Source organism: Mirounga angustirostris, unplaced genomic scaffold (assembly GCF_029215605.1).
Source record: "Mirounga angustirostris isolate CCGP_5_RB_7025 unplaced genomic scaffold, mMirAng1.0.hap1 SCAF_10, whole genome shotgun sequence".
Lineage (NCBI taxonomy): Eukaryota > Metazoa > Chordata > Mammalia > Carnivora > Phocidae > Mirounga > Mirounga angustirostris.
In genome coordinates, this window is record NW_026991718.1 from 22,705,727 (window position 1) to 22,725,199 (window position 19,473).

The window sequence follows — 19,473 nt, forward strand, 5'->3', positions numbered from 1 at the left end:
GCATCCCCCACACCTGCCTGGGGACTAACGCAGCCCATCCCTCTGCTCCCCACAGCTTCCAAGGGCTTTCATCAACGTGGTGGAGGTCATGGAGTTGGCTGGCCTACACCAGGGCCAAGGTGGGAAATGTGACCCGCCCCTGGCTGCTCAGTAAGTACACAGTCCCAGGACGAGGGCCCCTGGGGAGAGCGGGGCTCACAGACACTACCTGAGGACACCAGTGCAGGCCGACCCAGACGATCCTGTCCCGAGGAAAGACATCAGCGATGTCTAGAAAAATCGGGCTAGAAAAATCACTTGGAAATACCTCTAAAGTATTGACTGCCTACTGTATGCAAGTCACTTTATTTCTCTGGACCCCCGGTTGCTTGACCACAAAGCGAGAGACACAGACCAATGATCCTTAAAGCGCCCAGCATGGTCTGTGATTCCAAACTCCAGTGACTGCTCAGTGTTTGAGAGGCAGCACCGGGCAAGGCGCTTCCAAGACAGCTGTCCATCTGTAGCTGGCTCTGCCCTTTAGGAGCTGTGAGATCGTGCACAAACTCCATAACCTCTCTGGGCCTCTTACTCTTCATCTGTAAAATCTTGCAAAGTAGTGAGGTCTAGAAGAAATGTATGTAATGTGCTTGGGCCCTGTGGGGCAGGCTCTCAGTCAAGAGTAGCTTTTATAACATCCTTGAAAGCCAGGCTCAGCGCTAAGGTCTGTTGTACAAGAGACTAATTTCTGTTGGGGGCTGGAACTTATTAAAGCTCAGCTGTGACCCTGGCAGGAAATTGCCATCCTCTGAGGCCAGAGGGTCACCCAGACTTCCTGTGATCATTGCTTTGGGAGAAAAGATTCTACAGGGGGCTGAGGAGTCCTAGCTGGGGTCAAATGGATTTGCTGGCAAGGTGACCAGCTGGTTCCCATTCTTTTTGGGCGCCAGGTGGAACAGCTAATAGCTGGGAGGTGGGAAGGGCTCCTCCAGAGGCTTCAGGCCTTACATTCTACCTTCTCCGTGTGTCTCAAACTGGTCGACACTCCCCAGCTTCCCAAGAGACTCCCCACTCTGGAGCCCTGAGGGGAAGTCCTGAGCTGCTGGAGGTAGAGCTGGGAGGTCTCAGGACCGGGAAGAAGAAAGATAAGGTTATCATGGCTGTCTTTCCAAAACTCCAGCCCTTCCCTAGAGGAAGACCCGGGCTGGGGCAGGAACAACCAGGTGGCAAGGGGACCCAGATATCAGGTGCCAACTCTCCCACCTTCTCTTTAAACAAGCACCTGCTACCCCTAGTGCCCTTGAATTACAGTCTGTGACGTGGGGCCAGGAGTCACCCAGGCTGTGTGTGGGGGGGTGCGGGGGTCAGCCACCCGGGTGCCTCTCCACAGGAGCAACTGTACCTGCCTCAGACGTTCCCAGGAGAATCCCCTGGAGCTGCAGGAACTGAAGCAAGTGAACTGGAACTTCCAGGTGAAGCTGCACCCCTCCCCCTCCTATCCCAGCTGGGGGCCCCCTCTACTCCTGGAGAGCAGGGGTTTGCTGAGAACAAGGCTGCTCCCTAAAGGCAGATCACAGCCCCTGAAAGATTTCTCCAGGTGAAAAGAACACCAAGCCAGGGAGGGAGAAATCTCTGAGGGGAAGGTGGGAGAAGCCCTGCCTCCCAGCCCTGGCATGTGCTGGGCACCATCTCTCACCCAGAGGAGGGAGGGGAAGTGTCCACGGCCCCCTTGGGCTCCCCCTCCCTCAGAACATAAGGCTTAGCCCTGCTTACCTCCATCCCCAATTCAATTCTGTGTCCGCCTCTGCTCAGGCTGTCCCCCCTTGACATGCCCTCCCCAGCCCTTCTGCAACTTCTCCACCTCACGCACAGGGCAGGTCTTCTCGCCGCTTCTGAGAAGCCTCCCCTGAAGAAACCTGACCCTCAGGTATCTCCCCCTATTGGCTTCCGTCTACCTTCATGGACCCTGAAGCCCTAGATGGTTCTCATGTTTTCTTACATCCTCATTTTTCCAGATGGATTGTTGAGGAGAAGCACATCTAACCCTTTGACATGGACCTTCATCCCCCAAGTGCACAGGCATTTCGGGGAGCTGGTGTTGAAATGATCCCCATTAGAGCTGGATCTGAACCAGAACCCCATGTTCTAATTCAGCTCTTCATGCAGTGAGACTGGGGGAGGCCTTTGGCCCACACAGTCTGATCAGAGGTTCCGACCCAGACTCAGAGAGACTTCAGAACGGGTGGTGCTCATGCCTGGGCGCAGACAACGTGAGCACATGCATGCGCACTAGAGTGTTCCTTGAAGTCGCCTCTGGCTGGGGGAGGGGGGCGGCGCATCACAGCCAACCCAAGGCCGCAGGACTAGAGCTCATCTGGCCAGCCCTGCCAGGAGGGTTGAGGAACATCTCCCCCCTCCACAGAGCGGCATCTCCAGGTTGTCCTACAAGCCCCAGTACCTGCAGCGTGAGGACTTCGCCGTGGTTGTGCAGCCTTTCTTCCAAAACACTCTCGTCCCCCTGAACAACGTAAGCTGCGGGAATTTCTGGGAGGCGCGTGTGGAGGGGCTCTTCTTAGGAGATGTACTTCCTTCTGCACCGGAGCTTTTTCTGACGATATGGCTCCAAGAGGGCTCCTAAGAAAGATTTTGCTTTTTTTTTTCCCTAATATTATTGGAACTTAGATATACCTGGAAAGAAAAGGAGAAAATTATCAGTGACCAAGCTCCCCAGGCCTGGCCCTGCTATTTGCTAGATTGGGATAGAATGGAAAGTCATCTATTAGGGCAGGGACGTGGAAGGAAAAGGGATGGACTGTGGGTGGCTACAATTCAGGTCTTTTTAAAAGTTCCAAAATTGGGGAGTTTCTCCACCAATCTCTGAGCCAGGTGGCAGCAGAATTGAATGATGCCGAGGACACCTGTGGGGGGCGGGGGGGGCGGTACCTTTTTCCACAGGAACGTAATCCCTTTGCCTTTGGTCACAGAGAGGGAGCGCTGACCTCACCTTCTTCTCCGGGGACTGTTTCCACTTCTCAGAACGTGGTCATGCCGAGATGGCCATCGCGCTCTGGAACAACATGGTGAGTGCCTAAGTGCCCCCTGGGCTGTGTCAAAGGGGACCACCCGAGGGTGTTGACCACTGCCCAAAACAAAAAACCTGGCAGACAGAGCTCCTTTCTGCCCAAAGCTCAAAATGGTGCCACAACTTCTTTGTCCTGACAGATTCGATTATTTGAGCAATTTCCCAGTATGGGGGCGGGCAGGGATAATTTTGTAATCAGATAAACTGGATGAAATCAGCTTCAACCCCTTCCTGTGTGACCTTGAGCAAATGCTCTTTGGTCCTCTGTATCAATATCCATAAAAAACAATGCAAATGACACAGATCTCAGAAAATCAAGGTACCATATACGCAGCACCCAACACGATCATTAGCATTCAGAGAATGCCAGCCCCCATTACCCTAATCTCAACACATTCCCGATGATTTTTTTTTATAATTTTTTTTTTTAAGATTTATTTGCGAGAGAGAGAATGAGAGACAGAGAGCATGAGAGGGAGGAGGGTCAGAGGGAGAAGCAGACTCCCTGCTGAGCAGGGAGCCCGATGCGGGACCCGATCCCGGGACTCCAGGAGCCAAAGGCAGTCGCTCAACCAACTGAGCCACCCAGGCACCCTCCCGATGATTATTTAAGCATCAAAAAGAAAAGAGCCACCCAGCCTGTTTCCCAGGCTGTCCACCTATTCCAGACCTTTCTGACGGGGATGATTGGGACCTTAGGAAATTCACATATCGAGGGGCCCCAGGGCCGCCTGGCCTTGTGCCTTGCCTCTGCGGGCTGGCCACTCCTCTACAACCCGCTCTGCTGGAACAGAGCTTGACCAGTGACCCCAATAGCTGTGTCCTGTTGCGCAGAGCAAACGAAATGCCTTTCCAATCCAGTGGCTTCTTTTGATCTTGGCTCAGCGGGTAACCCAATCCCCACCCCAACCTGCATTCCCCCATTTCTCCCATGGTGACCAAACAAATCCACACTCTTGCTTTTACTGCAGTTTCGCGCTGGCTGCCTCTCTGCCAGGATTCCCTTGTGCAGATATCCCCACACCTGCAGCCTCACCCAGCACTGCCCGCCCCTTAGCCACACCACCTCCTCTTCCCCAGCAGCATGCCAACAGGTTCCGTCCTTGGCCCAGTTAATCACAGACTCAGCCTTCCTTCTCCCTTTGTTTCCCTTGTTGACGCCACATTCTGCCCACTCCTAAAGGTTTCGTCACACTCTGTCAGCCCAGAACTCGGAACTTCAGTCAAAACATCGTTGAGTTCCCTCCCACCCAACCTCCACAGGAATCTTGTTCACCAAAGTTTGCACAATATCATTCCTGAGAGCAATTTTGAAGTCCAGTTGTCCTCTACTGATGGAGTCCCATGACTTCATTCCTTTTAAAACCCACCCCCCAAAGAGTGGGTATCTGTGCACAGTCCCATTTGTCCCCCTGAGATCTCAGGGGAATCCACAGATTCTAACAAGGGCCAGGAATGCTCAGTCGCTCTGCCTTTCCTTCCCAGCATTTCCATCAGGGGATGGGTGGTCTTCCTACCTGGTGGCACCCCCAGCCTGCATAATGCCCAGGTGCTCTGGGAGTTCTCTGGGGCACGATGGCCAGACCGAGGACTTGAATACATTGGGCCTGCTGGTCTCTTTCTGCAGTAATTAACAACACAGTTCTGGCTGCCTCTTCCAAAGCAGCTCAGTGGTTCTCCCCATTGGCCCAGGCGAGAGGCTTGTTATACATAAGGGCAAGTGGGAGGGGAGCAGGTAGGAAAACAAAAAGGTGAGCACAGCCGTGGAGTCATCTTGGTAACACCACCGGCCTGTCCAGGGCTCCCAGCCACCAGTATCCTAGCCCTGCCCCTAATTTTAAAAAACAAAGCAAAACTAAACTGAAATCATCTAAGAGTGTCTTGTCCTGTGCTGTATAATTTAGGGAAGTAATTACATAGTCCCATGTTTTCATCCAAAACCATCTCAGATATAAACCCATTACATCATGCCAACTTTTCAGACCTTCTCCTTCTGGTGACCCCCTAGAGTGACATATATAATGGCCAGTAGAACTAGAGGAGATCTGGCAGGTCATTAAGCCAGAATGCTCTGTTACTAGCATACAGGGAGAGGAAGCACACAGTCAGTTGGAGGCCGAGCAGGGATTAGAACCCACGTCAAATCCCCCAGTGCCCTGGCCGCAGCACCAGCCGGCCTCCCCGCCCCCACCCCGGTCAGCACATATGTAACCAGTGAGTTCACGTCTCACTCTGAGAGTCCGATGATGTGGCGTCTGCAGGCTTTGGCCGACGCTCACAGGCTACCCTCCTGCGGCAACAGACCCACTTTTAGCCTATTTCATCTCCCGTACCTCTGCTCAGCAGATTGTGCCGCCTCCGGAGACCTTTGCAAAAGCAACACCAGAAACACCAGCGGCACGAGGGAGCGTTTTCCTCTTCCTTTTTCCTTCTTTTTCTGACGCTATTCCCCCACGGGCCCCTGCTCCCTCTTCCCTAGAAATCTTGCAGTCCTCCAACCTCTGCATCTCCCCAGGTGCCGGGTGACCACGCGAGCCTCCTACCTGGTGTCCCTGGCACTGGGCTTACCACCACCATTAGAACAGCAGTGCTCAGCTCTGGCCAGAGGTTAGACTAATCTGGAGAACATTAATACCGGCAACCAGTTTGGCCTAGCCACGATGGCTGAACATCTGGATTCCCTGTGACCCAGCGATCCCATCCCTAGGTATATCCCCAACAGAAACACACACGTAGGCTTACCAAAAGATGCATGCAGGAATTTTCACAGCAGCACCATTCACAATCCCCAGGCAGGAAGCTCCCCCAAATGTGCACCAATAGAATGGATAATCAAAATGTGGCACGTTCATGCAATGGACTGCCTCCCAGCACTGAGAAGAAGTAAACTTCAGCCACATGCAACTATGTCTATAATTTCAAAAACAAGCAAATTAATATATGGTCTTTGGGGGGAGGGCAGGGGAAGGAGAGTACTGGAAGAGGGTGGGAGGGATGCTGAGTGCTGGTAATATTCTGTACCTTGATCTAGATGCCGTTTACTGTTCATTCATTTTACCACAATTTATCAACTGTTCGCCTGTGATTTATACTGGTTTCTAAATGTATGCTAGCTTCAATAAAAAGTTGACTTGGAAACAATAACCCAAACAAAACACTAGTGCCGGGACCTCATCCCCCAAAATTCTGGATTAGTCTGGGGTAGCACCTGGGTTCAGCAGGTTTCAGAAGCTCCCCAGTGATATTATACAGGATTTGCAAACCACTGCCTTAGATCTCTTTGCCATAGGGCAGCCCCAGGAATCTGTGTAAATGAAAATCCGACCAAACTTCCAAGGCCTGCCCCTCCCCGAAGGGGAAAGGCCAGGTCCCTTAGCACAGCACACCAGGCCTTCGGAGACTTGGCCCCAGTTAACCTCTCCAGCAGTCACTCCCACCCCCCTCTGACTGGCAGTGGGGCAGTCTGGTAAGGAGTGCGGTTTCCCGCACCACCCATGGTATCTCATGCGTCTGTGTGTTGGCTCTTGCTCATCCCCTTATCGTGCACTGTCCTTCCAATCTTCTTCTCCTAACTCATAGCCACCTCACCACTCAACTCAGGTGCTAGCTCCTACAGGAAGCCTTCCCTGAATCCCCAGAACAAACCAGAGGCCCGCCCCTGCTCCCTGCCCCAGCCCTGTTATTTGCCACATCGTTGGTATCTGCAGTATCAGCCTTAGGAAAGGTGGGTTCTCAGTAAAACAACTTCATTTCCTGGGGCCAGCCCCAGGCCTTCTTGCCTGAGCTGCTCCACTCAGGACTCTGACTCTAGTCCATCCACGCGCTCCCTCAACAACTATTTATTGAGCATCACTATGCAGAGGGGACTACCCCAGGTGCTGGGGAAAAGAACATCCTTGCACTCACGGGGAAAGGACAGAGAAAACTCAACAAGTCACTAAGACTTTCTGACCACATTCAGGGGAAAGAAAGAGAAAAGAAAGAGAAACAGAGGGAGGGAAGGAGGGAAGGAGGGAGGGAGGGAGGGAATGCGCCAGAGTAATGGTGGGGGAGAGGGAGGCGTCTCTGACAAGTGACCTGTGAGTTGAGAACTGAATGTCAGGAGCCTGCCAGGCATGCAGAGGTCTAGGGCCAGAGTGTTCCAGGCAGAAGAAATAGGACCTGTGCGGGCCTGGAGTCAGGAATGAGTTTGAAGTGTCTGAGCAACAGAAGGGCCAGTGTAACTGGAGGGAGGTGAGCAAGGTCAGAGAGGTGAGCGAGAGCAGGGCCAGGTCCTTGGATGGCTTCCAACAGGGAAGCCAGAGGATCTGGTTTGCCCACTGGCTGCCATGTAGCCCTGGACTAGAAGGAAGGAAGAGTGAAATTAGACCAGGAGCCCAGGTGAGAGATGAAGGTGGATGGGCCCAGGGTGATGACAGTGGAGAAGGAGAGAAAGGGTCAGAGTTGAGATCTGTTTTTGGACTGGCTGATGGAGGAGGTTAGAAGAGGAACAAAGCCGAGAAGGAGGTGGGTGGGGGGATGGGTTAACTAGGTGATGGGGATGAAGGAGTGTACTTGTAATGAGCACCTGATATTGTATGTAAGTGTTGAATCACTATATTGTACCCCTGAAACTAATATTCCACTGTATATTAACTAGAATTTAAATTAAAAGGAACAAGAGATGACTCCTCCATTTGGGGTCAAGAAAATTGGGTGGATGGTTGAGGTGCTGGAGAGAAATAAGCTTGAGGGGAAAAAAAAAAAGTTCTCTTTTGGCCACGGTAAGTGTGAACCACTTTCTGGAACTCTACCTCGAGGCATCAAGTAAGCTGTTGAATCTATGAGCTGAAGCTCAGAGACAGGGTCAGGAATGGAGATTTAAGAAAAAAAAATGTGAGGCTCATCAATGGGAGGAGGTATTCGAGGCCATGGGATCCACGAGGAGCTCCTAGAGGAGAGTAGGTGGGAAAGAGCTGGGACCTACCACCAAGCCCCAGGGCCTTCATTCCAACCTCTGACCTCAGTGATGGATGAGAAGGGGAGGGGGAGTGGGGAGGTGGGCAGGAGAGAAGAGTGCCCTGTTCCGGGAGCCCAGATGGGTGAGCGTTTCAAGAGGGATGCATCAACTTTGACAAATGTTGCTGAAAAGTCAAGCAAGATGAAGACCACAAAGTGAGCATTGAGTCTGGTGAGATGGAGGTCATAGTGACCTTGACCAGAACTTCAGTCAAGTGATGGAGACTGAAGTCTGACTGGAGTGGGCATTGGAACGGGAGGTCAGGAAGTGCGGCCAGTGACCACAAATGAGTCTTCCTAGAGGCACAGGGAGGGGTTGTGAAGGTAGCTGGAGGGGACGCGGGCTCAGGGAGGATGCTGGGAGACTGTGCACGGATGACACGGAGCCAGGAGAAAGGGAGAACCCGACGCAGTCCTCAAACCCACGATGTGATCCTTACCTTCTTCTGTACCACTTAGTTCCCGGTTCCTGGAATGTCAGGGAATCAGCCAACCTGACCTTGAGCATCTATATGGTCACTCGGTGGTCGTTCCATTACAAGAAGCTTGTGCTTCCTCAGCTCTAAGCAAGTAGAAACGACACATAAGTAAACCACCTCCTGCTCGGCGTCATTTCTCATCTGATGCTCGCAACAGCCAAATATGGGTGGTTGGGCAGCTCGGGAGCCCGCCTAGCACGAACAGCTCTCAGCAGCAGAGTCTGGACCCCAGGGGATGTGTCCACTGTGCTCTGCCAGTCACCATGGGGTCTCTCTCAGGGCCAGAGCAGCCAGGACAACGGAAAGCGAGATCACAGGCAAGGTGTGGTCGGTAGCTGGCATAGCATCCTTTTACCTCCCTCGTAGGCAGTACCTGGGGGTCAGGAGCAGAGGGGCTCAGGACTGGGCAAGGAAGCAGATTCTAAGGGCAGAACCTACACAGTCAGTGCCAGGGGCCTACCCTTCTCTGGGCTGGCCGCATGTCAGGGGGCAGGCTGTTGGCTAAAGATGCTGGGAAGGGGTGTACAGCAGCTTCTAGCTCATTCTCAGAGGGTCTCAGGACTACAAGTATGAAGCAGAACCTCTCTGAACAACAATTGCTCCAGGGATGTTCTGAGTAAACCTCTACATCTGTGTGAAAAACATACAAAGTAGCTCAAGTGAGAAAAATTTCTTGAGGTTGACAAGCCAGGTAGAGTAACCAGTAAGTTGTTAAAGTTTTTCTGAAACCAACTAGCCCCATACACTTGAAGTTGGTAAATAGGATTATCAGCATTTTATAAAATTGCAAACGCAGGGTGTGTGATCACAGCCACGCCGAAGGGAAGCAAGGAAACGGAGGTTCTGGGCCAGGCCCTTGCACGGAGTCACTGCGCTGGGCCTGTGTCCTCCTTGGTCAAGCCAGGGCAGACTCAGGGTCCCGCCCTGCCTGATGGACTCTGACCTGCCCCTTCTGAGTCAGAAGTCAGGTCCGGCAGCGAGGCATCTGCCGTGGATCTTGCGTTTATTGCGTTATAACCCACGCTGGTAGAGAGAGGGGGTCAGGTGGAGATCCTCCTCCGACAGGGAGGTCTCGGCCACTGTGGAGGAAATCCCGGTTTCCTTTCTCTCTTCAGCTGGAGCCGGTGGGCCAGAAGACAACCTCCAACAACTTCACCCATAGCCGAACCAAACTCAAGTGCCCCTCTCCTGTGAGTAAACGTCCTAACCTCCTGCCTGTCCTGTCTAGTGTGAAACAGATGCTTGGGGGAATGGGGTGGTCCCCCAAACCAGAAGGCACCAAGGAGGTCCCTGGGAGCTGTATCATCACTCACCTTTGTTCGCTGCCACCATTCTCAAATCTCACCACTCCTCCTGGTCCCTGAGACTTCACAGCTCCTCAGGGTGTAGGAGGGAGAAAGCAACAGTCCATGGAAGAGGGGCTCAGGGGAGACGGATGAATGGGCAGTGGTTAGGTGTGGGGGGGGTTGTACAGAGAGAAATAAGACACCATGCCTGTTCTGGGGACCTGTGCTCTTCTTCCTCCCTTCCCTGCACATTCTCTCTTCCCTCACTGCTCTCACCCAGACTGCTGACCATGCTCCCAACATGCTCCCCTGGTCGTCCCTCCCTTCCCTGACCAGCCTGTAACTGCTGCCAGGCACCATGCGGCCTGCACGGACAGTCACTCTAGCCTTACCGAGGCTGCTGGAAACCCTGTCCTGGTTCTAGCTGCTCACTGGAGCATCCAGAGGGGAGGCCCAGCTTCCTCTACGACCTTAGACATGCCTGTCCCTGAAGAAAGGGTCAGCTCCCCAGACAAGGCCCGCAATTGCCAGGTCTGTGCTTTCTGGAGGCTCATCCCCATCTCTGCCTATGGGAGATTGCCACATCCTTCAAGGACCAGGGGCGGCCCCCCTCCCCGGGCTACTGTTCCCTTCCCTCACCCTACTGCTGCCCCCCGAACACACCTGTGTTGGTCTCTTTTCTGTTTACACCCCTCAAAAGACACGCCCCAGGCTCCTTTGGGATGTGATTGTTTCTGAACATGGCCCACTGGCTGACAGGACAGAGAGAGTGGCCACATCTGAACCCTTCGTCACTCTCCCAGCTCCACGCTCGTGTTCACAGAGGAAGGAGAGAATCCAGGGAGGCAGGCCTGAACATCTCCTCTCCGGGCCCCCCTCATGCTCGGTTCTCTAACCTACTACAGGCCCAGCTGTCCTTCCACACTGACTGTCATCCTGCTCCCGGGCACTCCTGAGGTCGGAGGATGGGGACAGCTGTCCAGTGGTGGCCTAGAGAAGACAGAGGTGGGGGCTTTGCAGCCCCCAGGACTCTCTTCCTTTGGTTGCCTATCCATTCCCAATCTCACTTCAAAATCAGGTTGACAGGAGAGGGGATGCTGGTGAGAAGCCAAAAGGAGGTTATAGTGGGGTATTGGCCACTTTGGAGACCCATCCTCGTTCAGAAGGTTTGGGCACAGTGTAGATGAAGAAGGCACAGACCTGGCAATTGCGGGCCTTGTCTGGGGAGCTGACCCTTTCTTACTAACGGGTGAGCTGTGAAGATGTGCAAGTTTATCGCACCATCGCTGGGATAGGGCCTATGCAAGCCTAAGGTGAGCAGATGGATGGTTTTCTGAGGTCCTTAACCCCTGACCCTCTCCTCCACCTCCACAGGAGAGCCCTTACCTCCACACCCTGAGGAACAGTCAGCTCCTCCAAGACCAGGCTGAAGCGGGCCCCAACGTGCTGAACTGGGCCGTGCCAGTGGCAGCAGGAGGCGGCCTTGTCCTTGGGGTTGGCACCATGATGGTCTGGAGAGTCGTAAGAGGTCGCCAGCAGGAAAATCTTCCAGTGAGCCTGAACACTATGAGCTTCTAGGCCTCCCGCCAGGTGCGGTGCTCATCCTAAATGCCCCTGCCTCACTCCTCACCAGCCCTCTACCTCAGCCACCTTGGGCACCGCAGAGAGCATTTGCTTCAACGCCTGGCGACATCGGAAGCCAAAGGGACAGTCACGACTCCTTGGGGCCTGGGGCCTACGCTCCTAGAATTGCCAAATTTAAATAAAGGCCAAAGCCATTCTATTCTTGGGTCAGCCTTATTGAAGCGCTCGCTTTCCATCTGTTGTGCGATGCAGGTGGGAGCTGGAGCCCTTTGTGTCCTGTGTCAGCCAGAGCTGCCCAAGTGATGGTCAACCAGAGCACAGACCGGCCTCGATCAGGCTCCAGCCCGGCACCCAAGGAGCAGATCCTCAGTCACCGAACCCACTAATTAAAAGATGGGGAAAATGCTGGCCACCAGGTGGTGGCTAGATTATTGGAGCTGGCTGACCACCATTCAAATATAATCCAACACCTAGCTTTGACACAGCTGTTTTGTACCCAGGACAATGTGAAACATCATGGTACCTCCAAGGTACCATGTCACAGCCTGGCTAAGACAAACTCCTACAAAGAAACAAGAAACTGCACGACACGGTGCATTTCTGTTCTGGTGCATTGGTAGGTAAAGGTGTCTGATCACTCCAAGACTAGGAGGAGTTCCTTGAGGAAGGTTATCTGGAAGAGAGAAATTTTGAAATGTCTTAAAAAAAAAAAAAAGGGATTGGGCCCTGAATACTTTATTTATCTGCAACCTGATTTTCTCAAAGTGCTAACTTCAAGAAAGAATTCCTCTTTCTACACTACCAGAATTGGAGCGCTTGCTAGAGAGAGTCCAGTAATCCAGGCTACATTCATTGAGCCCCTGTGAGGGCCCAAGGCCCTGAGCAAGGCCCTGAACTGGATGTCTTACACAGATTCTCTCTCATTGCGCACAAAAATCCCAGGAAAGGAGTGAGGAAAAATAGACGTGTTAGTTGCACAACATTGTGAATGCACTAAATGCCACCAAATTGTTCACTCTAAAATAGCAAATTGCAGGTCCTGTGAATTTTGCCTCAATAAAAACCAAAAGAGACTCCATGATCATCTGCATTCTAAGTACCTCTCTGATCCCAAAGCTTGGGATGACAAAGAGCAGGAGTTAGAAAACCCAGACATACCATTTCAATGTGTGGCCTTCAGAGCAAACCCCATCGCCAGCCGGAGCCCCAGTTTCTCAGATATCTCATCTATAAAACTGGAATCAGAGTACTCATTTTGCTTGCCTCACAGCACTGCTGGAAAACAAACATCTACAAAAATGCTCGGCAACTCTAAAATAGTGCACATATAAAAGGGGATTGGTTTCTCCTCTGTGAAGAGTTGAGATAGGATCCAGGTTGTCAGGGAAGTGCAGAGGTCCAGAGATGGGTTTGGGACTTGGGCAGGAATGTACCAGTGAAGACTGCCTGCCTTCCCTCCATCATCTTATCTCTTTGGAAAGCAGAGCGGAGTCTCCAGAGAACCTAGATCCAGGCCCAGTGTTCCTTTGGGCTTCAATTTCTGTTCCTGTACCATGGGAACAGTATACCTGCCCCCAATTCTTCCTATGGACCAAAAAACATAGTGACTGAATTATATGTGTCCTAAAGACCTGCCGCATCCCAGCTTGTGCTCCTGACTTACCAGTTTTTGTTTTTGTTTTTTTTAAGATTTTATTTATTTATTTGAGAGAGAGGGAGCACAAGAGGGAGGAGCGGGAGAGGGAGAAGCAGACTCCCTGCTGAGCAGGTAGCCCGATGCAGGACTCGATCCCTAGACTCCAGGATCATGACCTGAGCCGAAGGCAGTCGCTTAACCAACTGAGCCACCCAGGCGCCCTGGCTTACCACAGTTAACAGCAAAGATAACCCACTAATTCCAAGAGTCCAACACCACTATGCCCTTTTTTTTTCTTATTCCTCAAGATTTCATTACTTCAGTAGCTCCCACCTCAAAGAATCCTGGAATTCATAACCACAAGTCTATCCTCACTTGGGTTGGAATTTATGTATGCTACCTGAGTAATCCAGGAGCCCCCAGTCTGAAAAATTAACCAAAAAAAAAAAAAAGTGATCCCAGCCTGGTGACCGAGGAAACACTTGGCAGAAACAAAGAGACACGGGCGCCTGGGTCACTCAGTCCTTAAGCGTCTGCCTTCGGCTCGGGTCATGATCTTAGGGTCCTGGGATCGAGCCCCGCGTCAGGCTCCCTGCTTAGTGGGAAGCCTGCTTCTCCCTCTCCCACTCCCCCTGCTTGTGTTCCCTCTCTCGCTGTGTCTCTCTCTGTCAAATAAATAAAATCTTAAAAAAAAGACCCAAGCATAAGCCAGACCCCAAATTCCGCCTAAATACATACTAAAAAGCCAACGTTTTAAAATATGTTAAGAGTTGCTACTTGTACCTGGCGGTAACATACATACATTGGATGCGTGCCATGTTCCTTTCCTCTGGGAAAATAGTCAATCTAGTTAGGTGGACACCCAGAGCCACGCCATGAATGAAGCCACCAAATCCTGAGAACGCTGTGCTCCATGGTGCTCTCCACAGAGGGTTTCGAATTCAAAAGAGATCAGTGTGGATTAAACTTGGTCAAAAGCCTTCTTCATAAAGCACAGGGAGCCCTGAGCTCTGAAGGATGGTGAGAGGACTTGGCCAGAGGCCGCCAAGAGCGGAGTTGTTGAGACCAGGCAAACTCCATCTGCGTGGAGAGGCAACCAAGCATGGTGTGCACAGGGGACCACAAGCAAGCCAGAAAAACAAGATGGCAGAGCCAGACACAGCCAGATTAGGGGATACCACGGAGAGGGCAAGGAGCTCATGGTGACTCAACTGTTGGAATGGTCGTACTATCAGGCTGCATTGGATTTGTACAAAAGAGTCGTACAAAGAAAAACAATACCAGTAAAAGCTGACAGGGTGCTTACACTACGACAGGCTCCACAGCGCACGGTAATTAAACTGCACATCCCCATTATCCTCTTTGCACAGAGGCGAAAACCCAGACTCAGGGAAGCGCTAACTGGCCCAGAGCTCCACTTGCATTACGTAGTGGACATCCATCCAAATGAATACTGGTGTCCAGCGTGGGGAAATAGCCTGGAAACATAAAACAGGTGATTCTAGAAGTGAAGTAGGCCAAGTTACAAATAAATGTGCTGTAAAATAAAAACCTAGACAGGCAGGGTAGAATCTTCCCAAGGCTATGAGGACACAATGAGTTTCTCTGTTTCCAACTGGTCTGAAGAAGTCAGCCGTTTCCAGTTAATAATCTAGGATTTTAAAAATTAACTGTAGGGGCTAAGATTTATTTTGCTAAAGGATGTGTGGAGTTAACAGCAGTGAGCAAATCTTTTAATTAGAAAAAAAAAATGAACAAACAAGGGCTGTGAGAAGCTGTAGACACAACAACTGGACATTTTACGTAACAGTAGTGTTGAAGAAAGACCATAAGCATGTTTAGAAGATTAAAGGCAAAGGAATTTAAAACATCAGACCAGAATAAGGCATTATTTAAAAAAAAAAAAAAAAAAGGCAGAAACTAAGAACCAATAGAATTTCTAGGAATTGAATATATTGGTATTAAAGAAAAATAAACTCCAGTAGAAGTATTTAAATAACAGATCAAACACTCAGTAAACCAACATTTCTTGTGAATTTACTGTATGCCAGGCACTGTTTTTAGCAGTCAGTCTGTATTGCTCAATAATTCTTACAACAGCCCAATGAGGTAGGCGTAACTATTATCCCCATCTTACAGAGATAACTAAAGCAGATTCTGTGTGTTTTCACGTCTTTTTTTAAGAATGAAATTAGATTAAAAACAATAGTTTAAGGGGCACCTGGGTGGCTCAGTTGGTTCTCGCTCTCTCACTGGGAGAGACCTGACCTCCGGCTCAGGTCATGATCTCGGTCCTAGGATGGAGTCCCACATGGGGCTCCCTGCTCAGCGGGGAGTCTGCTTCTCCCTCTCCCTCTGCTCCCTCTGCTCATGCTTGCTCATGCTCTAAATAATCTTTAAAACAAAAACCAAAACAAAACAAAAACCCTAATAGTTTAAAAAATAGGTATTCAATAATTAACTCCCTTCCCATATCAGCATTCATTCTAATAGTTTATTCAAGGGGCTTTGTAAAACCACCATAACAACGAAAATATATTTGGCTCTTTACAGTTAACAAAACACTTTAATACGTTCTCCTTTAGATCCTAAGACTTGGAAGCAAAGTACAGTATTTTTAAGAAAAAATATCCCAAACTTGGAAAGAAGACATAAAAGTGACCTGTCGATGTTATTACCAAACTCATCTAAGAAATATTTAGTTATCTGTGTTTGACTTTGCTGTTTACTATTTGATTAGAGCCCACACACTATGAAGTTCTGTTGACTGGTGGATTTCTCACTGATAAAAAAAAGATTACAGTTTTATCACCCTATCAGACATTAACCAGTTTTGTATATTAGCAACATCCTTTCAGCATTCCTGTGACCAACAATGTAAATCTCCAGCCCTCAGATTCTCCCTTGAACCAGACTTAACCACCCTAAGGATTCCCTCATTAATTACTGAGTTAAAGTTTTTGACATGTGCTCATCCTATAGTTGTATGAAAATTGCATTTTTCACTTTTTAAAAATTAAAAAAAGGAATGACTCTTTAAGAGAAAACAAATTTTTAAAAAATTAAGAGAAAATATATCAAACCTAAGGGTATCTTATAAAAACCCAGTAAAGTTGAGCAAGTGGGAACGGATAAGCCAGTAATCTCATCTCTAGGTGACAGTTCCCAAAGAAAACATTTGCAAACGCATCTCTCTAGGGTGTAGTGTGCAAGAATATTCACAGCAGTGTTTCATAAAAACAACAAAACCGGAAACACGGAGATCCATGTCCATCAATAGCGGATTGGGAAAATAACTTACAGTATGTTAATAACACACGAGCATTTATGCATCAGTAGAAAATGAATCACGACAGCTGTACTCATCAAGCTGGGTGAATCTTACAAATAATGTTGAAAGTTTTACAAAGAATACATGTAACATGATTCTATTTAAATATGGAGACAAGAAATCAATGTAACAATATCATAAAAATCAGTGAAGTTATTACCTTTGAAAGGAGAGGATAGTGATGAAGATGGATGTACAGAGGGCTTCAGGAATACTAGAATTTTTATTTTTTTTTTAAAGATTTTATTTGACAGAGAGCACAAGCAAGGGGAGCAGGAGAGGGAGAAGCAGGCTTCCCGCTGAGCAGGGAGCCTGACACGGGGCTCGATCCCAGGACCCCAGGATCATGACCTGAGTCAGACGCAGACGCTTAACCGACTGAGCCACCCAGGCGCCCCTAGAATTGTGATTTCTTAACATGAACTTGCTTGAGAACTATTCTTTAAATTGAATTTACATGCATTTCAGACTTTTTCTCTATATATATTTCATCATATTTTTAAGTTAAAAAAATTGAAGAGGTTTTATACAAGAACTGAGCTAAATTAAGTTGCCTGTTTATTCAGTGACCAGTTGGAGGGAGCGGTTTTAGGCTCTCAAGCCTGAGGATATGCCTAGTAAAACCTCCCACTTTCCGAGCCAAGGTGAAAAGCCTGTCCCCAAGGGTCATATACAGAACCTGGATGAGTGTTCATGACAAAGTGGCCACAGCAAAGGAAGCCTAAGTCAAAGTTGACCTAAGAAAAAAGGACCCCGCCTCGGGGCAGGCCCCAGATCCAGCGGGCCACGGAACCAGCCTCCCAAGAGCCGGCGGGTTTGGGGCCAGCATCTCAGCAACAAGGCACTCGTGTAGGGCAGCAAGAGCTCACCAGGCTGCAGCAAAGGGCAGCTACATCCTGTAGCTCTGTGTGACGTCCAGAACACTTGTGCTCGGAGCCTGTCCCACGACTCTGGCAGCTCACACTGTGACACGCCAAGGGCCAAGGGCATGTGTGCCCTCCCAGAGAGGCCCCGAGTCCACCCCTCTGGGGCCCCAGCCGCCCCAGCCAGTGACAAGTGAACAAGCCTGCTGCCATCGGGTGCTCTTGCAGGGGGCTGGGGGGGAGGCAGGGGCACGCACGGGGAAGAAAGGGAGGAGGAGGACAGGGAAGGAGAGAACAGAGGCTTCCCCTAAACATGTTCGTCACGGACGGTGCTTCCAGCATTTGAATTTCATTCTCCACAACAAATGAAAGCCTCGAGCACAGCCAGGCTCGGGGACTAAAGAGTCCACACCAAGCAGCAGGTAGGAGAGCTGGAAATCAGACAGGAGCAAGAGGGGATCCAATCCTGGATCGTTAGGAACTACCCTCGTTTTTAACTGTAATCAAACAGTGATAAGGTCTACTTTTAAAAAAGGCCATTTGTGGATGAAATGAGAAAACGTTATGGGAAGAGGGTCTGGCAGAGTTGCTGCTTGATAACAAGGGGACTGTAATGCTTCTCCTCTCCAGGTACAACCTGTGCGAGAAGTCTGTCTGTGAGTTCTACCCTCCCCGCCCTCTGCAGCGCATCGCCTACCCTGGTTCTCTGTACATTCTCCACCTGAGCCTAAAAGAAAAGGATTGGCCCCCCGGCAAAGGCTCGGGCTCGAGCTGGTACCTAAGGGGAGGCACCTTCCTTGGGTGGAAGAACAGAGGCTAGAGCCCTGGGTCCCACACTCCAAGGTGAGCAAGTCAGCCACAGGGCAGGCCTTGGACTGCTCCTTTCTGAGCATTGTTAAGTTCAATTTTAACCTGTCAGCCTTTACGGATATTCCAAAAGACCTATGGTACAGTCTCCTCTCAAGTGCTATCATCTTGGGTTGGCCCTGAACTTGGGGAAGATCCCAGGATCCAGGATACAAGAGGAGCAGGCTCTCATGACCTGTTCCCAAATCCCCTGAGAGCAGCGGCCTTCTCTGCCCACTCTGTCCTATTACAGAGTCCCCTGGCAAAGTCCGGTTTTAGGTTAAGTTTTTTCCGAACCTCTATCTCAAAGGTAAAAATGGGCCCGGGGTCCACGGCAGCAGCTGCAACAAGTGCCCCAAGCCAGCCCTCCCCAGGACTACCCCATCCTGGCCTAGATGCATCGCTGGCTACATTTTTCACGGTGTCCAGGACAAAATTAAAATACGAGGCCTCTTATTGAAAAATTAAGAATTTTTTGTGATAGCAAAGCATTAAAAGCAGCATGGGGCCCTTTGAGAATGGGGTCCTCTGTGACTCACGGGTCACATGCCCACAAAGCTGTCCCCACCCCTAGACCATGTAGTGCTTTGTGCTTGCAAAAGCCGGAGTGACAAACCATCACCGCATCCGTGTCCCCTGTCTGGGGTGGGAGGGGAAAGGAGGCAGCCAAGGGTGTCAACCCCCCAGAGGGCAAGTTCCCCAGGGCCCTGTGGCACAGCGGAGGAGGTCTTGCACAAAGTGAGGCCCACAGGGCAGCTTGGTTTTTTTCCACTTGCTAGAAAAATAGCTCAGAGCAGATCTCCTGTGACCAGCAGATCGATGATAATGTCATTATAAGTGGAGGCTCAGTTTCCACCTTTTTTCCGGTTCTATTTTTGTAACTCATTTTACACAGCAGGGGACATGCTCAGGATCTCTTTGGGTCTGAGATCCCCTGGGGAGACACAAGAACATAAGCAGTTTCCTGAATCGTCCCCAGGGCAGTCCTCCTTCCAGAAGGCCACCGGGGCACCTGTGACACCAAATCCCGGCTGGCTCTGTATCTCCTCCAGGCTGTTGAGAGTTCGGGGAGGGGCAGGGACCTGGCGCAGAGTGAACGCTCAGTAAATTTAGCTATTATTCATATGAAGCTCCTCAGTTTTCAGATTGCATTTGATTGCTTTCCTTGCTCTGCCAAATGCTTATTTATCCAGCTTTCCCCGAGTTGATGTTTAGGTTATTTCTAGGACAGGAACATGGTTACCGATAGGTGTCTTCATTCATTTAAATCTGTCAGCCAGCCAGTCAGCCTATGGAACGGAGCCTCATTCTCATGTGTCCTGGGCTGGGCGCGAGGAAACCTCCATGAGGAAGACACAGGTCACCTTCAAAGTTTTTACAAGGAGCTAT

General features: G+C 50.4%; 1 protein-coding gene across 1 annotated transcript in view; it reads left to right on the forward strand.

Moving 5' to 3' along the window:
* PLB1 (phospholipase B1) overlaps positions 1-11,594 on the forward strand; it is a 123,417-nt gene extending 111,823 nt beyond the window's left edge. The window contains exons 53-58 of the mRNA XM_064572039.1: positions 56-150; positions 1,370-1,451; positions 2,402-2,506; positions 2,964-3,059; positions 9,654-9,728; positions 11,199-11,594. Coding sequence (XP_064428109.1) covers positions 56-150; positions 1,370-1,451; positions 2,402-2,506; positions 2,964-3,059; positions 9,654-9,728; positions 11,199-11,402 — 657 coding nt within the window. The 3' untranslated portion in view covers positions 11,403-11,594. The remainder of the gene's footprint in view (positions 1-55; positions 151-1,369; positions 1,452-2,401; positions 2,507-2,963; positions 3,060-9,653; positions 9,729-11,198) is intronic.
* The last annotated feature ends 7,879 nt before the right edge of the window (positions 11,595-19,473 follow it).